This window comes from Alligator sinensis, unplaced genomic scaffold (genome assembly GCF_000455745.1).
Source record: "Alligator sinensis unplaced genomic scaffold, ASM45574v1 scaffold1414_1, whole genome shotgun sequence".
Taxonomy (NCBI): domain Eukaryota; kingdom Metazoa; phylum Chordata; order Crocodylia; family Alligatoridae; genus Alligator; species Alligator sinensis.
In genome coordinates this window covers 27,311-37,627 of record NW_005843240.1, presented here as the reverse complement: position 1 = coordinate 37,627, position 10,317 = coordinate 27,311, and the positions used below count along the sequence as shown (strand labels likewise).

The 10,317-nt window shown below is 42.4% G+C and overlaps 1 protein-coding gene across 1 annotated transcript in view; it reads right to left on the bottom strand.

Annotated features, from left to right (window-relative positions):
- Positions 1 to 10,317, bottom strand: part of LOC102370516 (sodium channel protein type 2 subunit alpha-like) — a gene marked incomplete at its 5' end in the record, with an annotated part of 86,768 nt that overhangs the window by 49,144 nt on the left and 27,307 nt on the right. The window contains 2 exons of the mRNA XM_025194544.1: positions 850 to 1,023; positions 2,773 to 2,927. Coding sequence (XP_025050329.1) covers positions 850 to 1,023; positions 2,773 to 2,927 — 329 coding nt within the window. The remainder of the gene's footprint in view (positions 1 to 849; positions 1,024 to 2,772; positions 2,928 to 10,317) is intronic.

Genomic DNA, 10,317 nt, shown 5'->3' with positions numbered 1-10,317 from the left:
CCCTGCAGCAGGCTTATAGGCTCGGCAGCCGTGCTACACTGACTAGCACTACAGACGAGAGTGACTTGGGGGTCAGGATTGACCACAAGAAGAATATGAGCCTGCAGTGTGATGCTGCAGCCAGTAAAGTGAGTAAAATGCTGGCTTGCATCCATAGATGCTTCTCAAGCAAATCCCGGGACGTCATTCTCCCCTTGTACTCGGCCTTGGTGAGGCTGCAGCTGGAGTACTGCATCCAGTTTTGGGCTCCACAATTCAAAAAGGATGTGGAGAAGCTTGAGAGAGTGCAGAGGAGAGCCACACGCATGATCTGAGGTCAGGAAAACAGACCTTACAATGACAGGCTGAAGGCTATGGGACTCTTCAGCCTGGAAAAGCGCAGGCTCAGGGGTGATCTGATGGCTGCCTATAAGTTTATAAGGGGTGTTCACTAGGACCTGGGGGAATGTTTGTTCACCAGAGTGGCCCAAGGGATTACAAGGTCGAATGGTTATAAACTCCTGAAAGACCATTTCAGGCTGGACATAAGGAAGAACTTCTTTACTGTCCAAGCCCCCAAGGTCTGGAATAGCCTGCCGCCGGAGGTGGTTCAAGCACCTACATTGAACGCCTTCAAGGGAAACCTGGATGTTTTTCTTGCTGGGATCCTATGACCCCAGCTGACTTCCTGCCCCTGAGGCAGGCAGCTGGACTCAATGATCTTCTGAGGTCCCTTCCAGCCCTAATGTCTATGAAATCTATGAAATATTAGTGATTTTTAATGAAAAGCACTTTCCTCATCATACTTATAACTAATATGAGTTATTCCTTACTATAAAAGCAGAAGTCAGTTACTTAGAAGATACATACATCAACGATCAGGAAGTCCAGCCAGCACCAGGCATTAGTGAAATACACTTGAAAGCCATAGGCCACCCATTTTAGGACCATTTCTAGAATGAAGATGTAAGTGAAGACTTTGTCAGCATATTCCAGTATAGTCTTAATAGTCTTGCGCTGTTCAATATATATATCTTCAAAAGCCTGTGAACAATAAACATATTCAGTTAAGTTTTTATAAGCTTTTGCAAGTTATAAGGTAGGCTGTCTGGACTCCAGAAGAAAAGGAAAAGGGTAAAAACTTTACTTTTCTCTTCTGTTTCTTTTCTAAAGATGGTGTTTAGTATAGCATAGATTACAAGTAAATTCTGGAGATGTAAAGTTTTGTTGAACAATGTTGGGAGTAATCTATGGCTGATAAGAAGCTTGGTCAACTGTCATACAGAAAAAAAAAGACACTTGTGTCACTCAGGCCAATTCACAGTTTAACAACACAATGTCTGGATGCCAATATTGAGAGGTCAAAACTTAGATAACTAGTGTATGTGGTACGATGGAACATGATATGCTGGCCCAATGCTAATTCAAATATCTCTAATTTTCAGATATCAGCTCAAACAATTTATAGTTATAAGAAATATTAGCAGATACCTGTTTCTACATGTCCCTTTTTCAAAACAAGTAGGCTTAGAGTGTCAAACTAAAAAATGTATAGTCCCTTGCAGGGTTTTGGCACAAACCTAAACTATCTTTTAAAAAATGTGTTTGGAGAATTGTGCCTCACCAGCTGCAGCATGTAGATGTGTGAAAAATAAATGTAGAATGTTTGATTGACAGTGAAAACTCAAGTACTACCTGTTCAAAGAAATTAGAACAACTGTGTCTCAGTAATTTGTCTTACGAATGCAGATAGGAAGGTCACTGCTAAAATATGAATAACATTTACCCTTATCATTAAAAACTACCACTTATACAAATATACCTTGTTATATAACAAGTGTCATCCTACATGAATCCAGCAGCTCAGTACCGGATTTAATTAACTGGCAAACAGAAAGTTAATACCCCTTCTCATTTAATCTATGTCCTGTTACTTAACCTTACATGAGTGCTCATGAAATCTTGAGATGCTGCATTAGCAACATGAATTTCAAATTTTCATGAGTCATGTCCTAGGACACTGGCTCCCAATCTGTGGTACATGTACCAACAGTGGTACACAGACAACCTGTCAGTGGTACTTAAGGTTGTATTGTTTTAAATTGGTGGTGCACAATCTGTCAGAGCTCAGGAACTGCTGTCCTAGGAGAAAAGCTGGAAGTAAAAGTCTGTAGTAGAGTGTCTGGAAGTTCACAGCGATCCAAACTTTAGGGTCTTTCCACTGTTGAGAGATTTCTTTTTAAGTCTGCAAGCATTGGCCATAAAATTGTTGTTCCTGTTGCAGTCTTGCTAACTTAATCACCAATTAAGTGTGTTGCCTGTCACTCTTTCATTCCAATCGAACGACTACCTCTCATAAATGGAAACATTCCTCCTAATGTTTGGATTTTACAAGTCCTATTCTTCTCAGCTATTTCTTATACTTTTACCCCCTCCAAATCTCAGTCAAACTTTTTATTTTACCTGCCTCGTACTAGTTTGACAAAATATCCTTGACTGTTGATGCTGCTTCTTCTACAGCAAGGATATCAAACTCTTCAGGCCTTGCAGGCCTGGGATTGGTCTACAGACTGAATCAGGCCCAGAGACTGGCTTTGCATGCTGGATCCCGTGCACAGGTAGCGTGTACTTTGGACCAGTTCCAAGCACTGCATACAGTGCTCACCCCAGACCAACATTCCAAAAATGTGAAACTTTTATTTTATTAAAGAAACACTTAAAATTATATGAACTGAAAAAATGGAACATACTGTCCTCCTCAGAAACAATATGTATCTTACCCATTTCACTTACCAGAGCACCACTGCTGAGAAGAATCATGAAAACAATAAAGCTTTCAAACCAGCTGTGTTCTACTATCCTGTAACAGGTTCTTCTAAAGTTCCACCACACTTTTGTCTTCCCACTTTCTACGTTGATTTGGCAGCACTTGAACCGTCGTACACAGCCTAAGAACAAGGACAATAAATTATTACAAATCAATATGGGATAAAATTTTGGGTATTCTGAAACAGTAAACCAGTGTTTCATTAATTCTTCAGCCATTAAAATTAACAAGTATTACACTAAGATGCCTCTCTCTTTTGTGAACTGGGATAAAACCCCTTCACCTTTGTCATGAGTTCACACAGTTCATAGATTCATAGATGTTAGGGTCGGAAGGGACCTCAACAGAACATTGAGTCCGACCCCCTGCTTAGGCAGGAAAGTGTGCTGGGTTCAGATGACCCTAGCCAGTGGGTTCAGATGCCCCCAGCCAGATGCCTATCTAACCTCCTCCTGAAGACCCCCAGGGTAGGGGAGAGCACCACCTCCCTTGGGAGCCCGTTCCAGACCTTGGCCACTCGAACTGTGAAGAAGTTCTTCCTAATGTCTAGTCTAAATCTGCTCTCTGCTAGCTTGTGGCCATTATTTCTTGTAACCCCCGGGGGCGCCTTGGTGAATAAATACTCACCAATTCCCTTCTGTGCCCCCGTGATGAACTTATAGGCAGCCACAAGGTCACCTCTCAACCTTCGCTTGTGGAAGCTGAAGAGGTCCAGGTGCCCTAGTCTCTCCTCATAGGGCTTGGCCTGCAAGCCCTTAACCATATGAATGGCCTTCCTCTGGACCCTCTGGGAGAAGAGCTATCAGAAAATTCACACTAAAATAATCTGATTAGATACACACAAAACTACCATATTATCCTGAATCCAAGATAACCTTGAATTTAAAATGACCCCCTAATAATCAGATTCTATACATGAAAAATGTATAAATTTGTTATAATTTCCTATGTATAGAATCCATTTATTCAAGGGTCACTTTTTTTGCCCCCTCCCACTTTCTTCATCAGGGAAAGCAGTGGCAGGGGGGCAGAAGGTAAGGGGGCACATGACAGAGGAGGCAGGGCTGCAAGCAGTGGGTAGTTTGAACCTTGTCCCTTGCATCCCCACATCTTGTCCCCTGTTGCCTGTCCCTCACAACACTTGCCCCACTCTGCTGCCTGCCCCCCCCCATCCCTCTCCACTCCCTGTCTTCCTCCTACCTGCCCTCTTCCAGTCACTTAACCTTGTGCCAGCTCTGACATGGCTCCAGCCCTGTTCACACCCATGGCATGGAGAACGTGCTTGCCCCAACCCTAGCCCCAGCTTGGTAGCAGCTGCAGTGGTGGTAGCCCCAGCCCAGACTCCAAAGGCTGAGGATGGGGGAGGGTAGGCATCAACTATGGCTCTAGCCCTGATCCTGAGTCAGAGTTAAGTCTGGAGCTGGGCCAGAGCCAAAGCCAGAACTGGAGCTCAGGCGCCTTCCTCCCTACTGCCTCATATTCAAATCTAAGACAATGAGCTGTTTTTCCCCTCAAGTTAAATGTGAGGAGGGGTGGGACTTGTCTTGGATTCAAATTAATACGGTAAATCATAAATCTGAACTGCATAAAAACGGAAAAATCTCAGCTGCATAAAAAGGAAATCTACCGGTCACATTTAAATTAATTTTAGAATGCTCACACCTAAAATTTCTCTCTCATAAAAAAATAGTTTAAAGCAAGACCTTTCATTAAATTGAATATAAGTGAAGTTTGAGTCATTTTAAATACTAACTAAGACAATTTCAGTGGAATGGGCCAACCTACTTTGTACTTGCTGCAATGGAGCACATATCTATGGCTTTGATAAAGTTTTTATGGAATAAAAGTCCTTCCGAAAAATTCTGAGTTGGAGATGAAAGCAACAAATACTCAGTTTTGTAAAATGTGTTTTAAATACTAGTTTTTGTGTATAGTTTATTAATATCTCACTGACCAATTACTCTGCCTTAGTGTCAAATTTCCTTAATGCAACTTTGCCTCGTTCTCTTACCGCCCCCTCCGTGACATCCTATCAAATATCATTTTTCACTTCTGTGTAGCCCAATGTTCCTCCTTTATCAACTCCATTGATTCTCTAGTCACACCCCTGAGCTCCACTGACTCTCCAACTCTTGGCTCCTTTGCTCCTTCATCTATGTATTTCATTGGCACCTACCTCCTACACTAACTCTCATCTTGTACCTGCTTCACTTAATGTCTATTGAACAAATCCAGGGATTATGTGCACTTTCTATGCCACACATTTACCTCCTTCTCCTTCAGTATTAACACTCTGGGCAAAACAACCATATTATTTTTCTCGTTTAAAAGCTTAATGCTCACAACCAATAATGCTCTCCCTCAAGCCCTTGGATCTCAATTTCCCCCTAAAGCCTTCTCACAATACCATACCCCTGCTATTCTAATATCTGTGATCCTCCAGACCTGCTTATCCTCCAGCTCCAACCCTTAACTACTTCTACCATTGATACTCTTCATAGGTGGCTACTTTCTTTATGGAGAAGGGAAGCCATGTGAAAGTGAAGAGAGATGGAGACTGGACATATCATATTTTGTAAATTATCTTCAAAGAAGTCAGTGGTGCCCTGTGTAGACAGATAAATGAGCAGTTTGAGAAATTAGTTGGGGAAGCTGAAAAGGCAGATGCAATTGCAAACCTAGGAGTATATTAAATTACAGAAGTGGAGACCTTTAGCTAAGATGATAATAGAATACAAGGAGATAATGAGTCGGACAAAAAGGCATGGGAATTTTGCTAGAAATGATCCATGATGAGATAGCAGCAGCAGAGGAAGTAGCTGCTGGAAGTGGGCCAGGGCTGGGGTTTCGCAAGGCAGATCTTGTGAAAGAACAAAAGGGAAGGAGAGCCCAGGAGAGAAGAGAATAAAGTATGTCTAAATCCCATTTAGGGGAAAAAAGGCTCATTTTTGTATTTTGGTCATTACAAACATACTAGGGTGAGTTGAATGAGAAAAGAAGCTGCTAATCGAAACAAAATGATCTAGAAATATATTTTTCATTCTGCTGCATAGCAGCTTATCATATTCATCAATGAAGTAAAGGGGAAAGCTTAAGTAAAGTCTTTAATACCATAGTAGAATAATAAATACAGATAGAAATCTGTTCCTCCCTCTCATGTAATATAGCAGAAGCTTTGTAACCTAAAGAAATATGTGGGAACCAACCTAATAGGCACCTTCCTAACAAATGATGACATTGCAGAAAAGTGTGTGCTTTGTAAGTCTTCATCACATTAATTTTTTCCTGCCATAGACATAGAGAATGCTATGAATAGTTTCTTGAGGCTACACTTGTCTTTTAAAATGTAAGCTATTCCGGGCAGAGACTGCTTTGAACGACAAGCACAGTGTAAGCATTTAAATTATACGTATATGCTTTCTTGCTATGGAGGGGAAAGAAGGCAAGTGGATTCCAGCACTAGGAACATTTGGGTGGGAGGAGAGTACTGGGACAAGAGGATGACAGTTTTCGTACTGGGAGGATCTGCCATCTCCCTCTTTCTGGACTTTTTGGGTGCCTACACACGAGCAGCTAGGCTGCTCTGACGTGCTGAAATGACAGCGTGTTGGAGCAGACTCAATTAATTGAGTTTGCTGGAGAGTGATAATTACCATGCTCCAGCAGATTCCAGTGTCTCATGTATCAGCATCCCTAGCCTTAAAAATGGTGGTGGGGGTGCTTTACCTAAAGCTTGTTCAATGAGCTTTAGTTAAAGCACCTCCACTGCCATATTTAGCCTGGGGATACTGATACAGGAGACGCTTTAGGCACTTTAATCAGAGTGACTCTCAGAAAGCCGCTCTAATTAAAGCACCCCTTTATAAATACGTATATAAATGCCCCTCGATTCCTTCAATTTATTCAGAATACTGCTGCTAAAAACATGTCTGCCCTTTCAATATACATCTGCTGACTGTTGTGATCCTAACTACCAACACTTTGTTCTCATCTTTAAGGTTCTTTACATCTTTCCTACACCATACCATTTTGGATTTATTTCTTAGCATTTCCTTTCAATGCCTGCTCTCCACTAAAAGCAAGAGCTTTGCCTGTAACTTCTCCCCTTTCAACTCTTGAATTTTCTTCCATGTGACCCCTAAACATAGAATACTAATCCCACTTTACAAGGACCTCACATTCTTCTCATTCTAAAGATCTGCTTCCTTCATGAGGCCCACACAGATACTAACCACCATTAGCCTTAGGTTAGGTAATTTTCTCTAATGCAAAATTACCCGAATTAAGAGAGAGAGAACAATCTCCAGAGTTAAACTAGCTGTCACATAAGTCAGTGGGCACTGATAGATGTGCAGCTATTCACTTTAGCTTATGGTGTTTCACACAAAGCGCCATGACTTACAGTGACTCTCCTCTGACACAACAGATGTTTGGTGTTTGATCAGGGATTGGGGGGAAGAGGAAATCAAGCTCCACTTTGGAGCTGATCCAGTAAAGAGAGGCTGCATATCTGCTGTCTCTGTCCCCTAGCCCCACCTCCCACAGCTTTGGTGCTGTCTGCACAATAGGAGGAGGAGGGGGCAGGGAGAGAGCTCTGGTCTGGGTTTGCCCAGCCTGTGCTGGAGGGGGACTCCCATCTACCTGCCCTGCCCACCAGTGTAGGCTGGGCAAACCCCAGACTGGAGCTCCTTCCCCTCCTCCACCCCCTTCCCATCCTGCAGACAGCACTGAGAGTGGGGCTGGGTTGCATCAGCCCAGGTCTGCTTTGTGACAGAGCACCTTTGGTGCCTATCACTTTAAGGGCTTTGAGTGGCAGCAGGGCAGCCAGCAGGTGCAGGCCAGGCCTGATGATGAGGTCACATGACCTGATGAGGGCCATGTGATTGGAGGAGACAGGAGACAGCTGTACAGACTCCATTTTAGCTCTGGCACTCAGGGCTGAGACAGCCGTCTGCTGCTGGTAGCTGGCACAACAACGTTCAGCTGAGCGGCTGCTCAGGAACACCTTGAAAGTAAGGGCAGGAGCTATGCATTGGTAGGAGGCTTCTCGTCCTGGGTATGGCTTGAAACTGCACCCTGCTGGGGCTGCCTGTGGTGGGGTAGCTCCCCAGAAATGCCAGGCCAGTTGCCTTCCCAGTGAAAGACGGGTAGGGGCACCTTATAATGCCTGCTCCCACTACTCAGTGGGTCATAGAACAGACAGGGGGCCAGGCACGCTTAAGGAGAAGTACCTGGGACCCTGGGGGTATATGACCCCAAGCCCCAGGAAGTGGGCACAGAGTTGGCCCTAGTGAGGGGGTAGAGAGTGGCTCCATGAAGAGGGGCGGGAATGAGTAGAGTAGTAAAAGCCAAGTGCTTGGAGATGGGCTTGTGGCTAAAGTCAGCCTAGTGTTAGGCATACAGACCGTCACCCATAGAGTAGGCTGCATGAGGCACCTGAAGGGCTGTGGGGGGATCACCCAGAGTGTAAGTAGGTAAGCCTGATGCCGAAAGGCCGCTCAAAGGAGCAGGGCAGATTGAGAGTGGCCCAGTGAAGGGCGGTATGAAAGAGGCTCTGTGAGAGGGGGCGGAGTGAATGAGGCCTTGTGAGAGGGGGTAGTGCGAATGAGTAGATTGTGAGAGGCCCAGCAAGGGGCAGAGTTTGGCCTGGATTCTGGCTGGAGCAACTATAATTTGGATGCCATCTGTGAGGCATGGGGCATGGGGCATGGTAAGGGAAGGTCAGAGCTATGTGTAAACCCCTTGGCATCAGGACATTAAAAAAGGGTTCTTATTACATCATTTATATCCCAACAAGTTGCAGCAGGTGAGACTGGGCAGGCTCCCCTAGATGGAGGGGCAGCCAGTATGGTGACCAGCCACAAGTAGGCGCCTTTGTCACATGCTTGTGTGCAGGGACAAACACAAGTTAATGAAGGTGCTCCACTTGGAGCACCTTCATCTAAACCCTCATTAAATGAGGGTTAATTTGTCATGCAATCAAGCACTTTTAAAGTGCTCTGAAGCTGTACACTTCTGTCAGTCAATGAATGTAGAGTGCTTTTCAAGAAGCCAATCACATGACAGATATCCCTTCTGTCAGCACCCAGTGTGTGTCACCTTATTTGTACTTGTCTTTTAGATTGCAAACTCTTCAGGACAAGAGTCTTTGCTCTGAATGCTTTAAATAATAAGCATGACATCAGCATTTAAATTATAGATAACAGATAAACAATAAATAATAAAAATTGAAAGTTTACAATACCAAACTAAAGGAAAGAGTACTGCACAGGATTTAATGACTATAATTCAATCTACAATTATAATTCTTACGTATATAATATGTGATATATAAGATAACACAATTTACAATTATATATGTGAAACATTATATTACACTACTCACAATTATAATTATCCTGTACACAGGTTGATAGATTTATATCTTTCTTACTACTTTTTTTCAAAGAAAGGTTTAAGAAAGCATACTAATTTCCCAAATGAGTAAAATGAGGGGAAAATATCACCCACTCCAATATATAATCCAATTAGAAGACAAGTGAACTTTTTTTTTTTTGAGATGCAGCTTTGCAAGAGAACCCCAAATAGAGTTATTCCAACCTTGGAGAGTTCCTGATCTCATTATGGGGCCTCAAGGATTCACACAACCGACTTTCAGTCTCTAGAATCACCCAAGAGCCTCCACATCTACCTGACTAATAGCACTCTCATTCCTTTGAAAAGATTTATCAAACATAAACATAACAAAGAATCCGAACACATTAAATAAGACTCAGAGGTATCATCCTCATTCTCTTGGGAGTGTCATTATATCTCCATAGCGATACATTACACAAAGGCTATAGTACATTTCATCAGCTCTGATAAAAATACTATAGTGTTCACCTTTTACTGGAGTGACCAAGAGGATATACTTTCCAGTTTTAAGTTGGGCATAAGGCAGGGTAGGTGGCACCTTAAAGAATAACTGTTAGGTTACATCCCTGACAGAAATGCACAATCATGCATTGCTTTTAAATAATATGGAAATGTTTATAAAAGAAAATGAAATTACAGAAAGATTGAAGGGTTTTCATATTTCATGAAGAACTTTAAAAGTGTTGCAAAACATAAGCTATATTCTATAATTCTTTTTTTTCTTGTGAGCGGGCTGACTGACGAAAGAGCTCATCTGAGCCAACAGTGACTTTAAATTGAGCTTTAAAATATTTAAGTTCTTGATATGAAAGTTTATTTAAATTTTGTAGACAAGTCAAAGTACAAAAACTTCCCAAAATGAAGCAATGAAAAATATTCATCAGAGATGCTTTTGAAAATTCTAGAAAACTGCGGCCAGGATGTATGAATTGTGTCTTGTTGATCATGTTTAGTATGCTACTAACCACAGTGTAAAATCAGGACATACACAAATAAAATGTCTAAAATCTTGTTTTGGCATCTCAAAGTTCTGGAATGCTCACATTTCCAAAATTTAGTCTAATAAGGCTTATTGGCTTAAATTTTTTTTCATC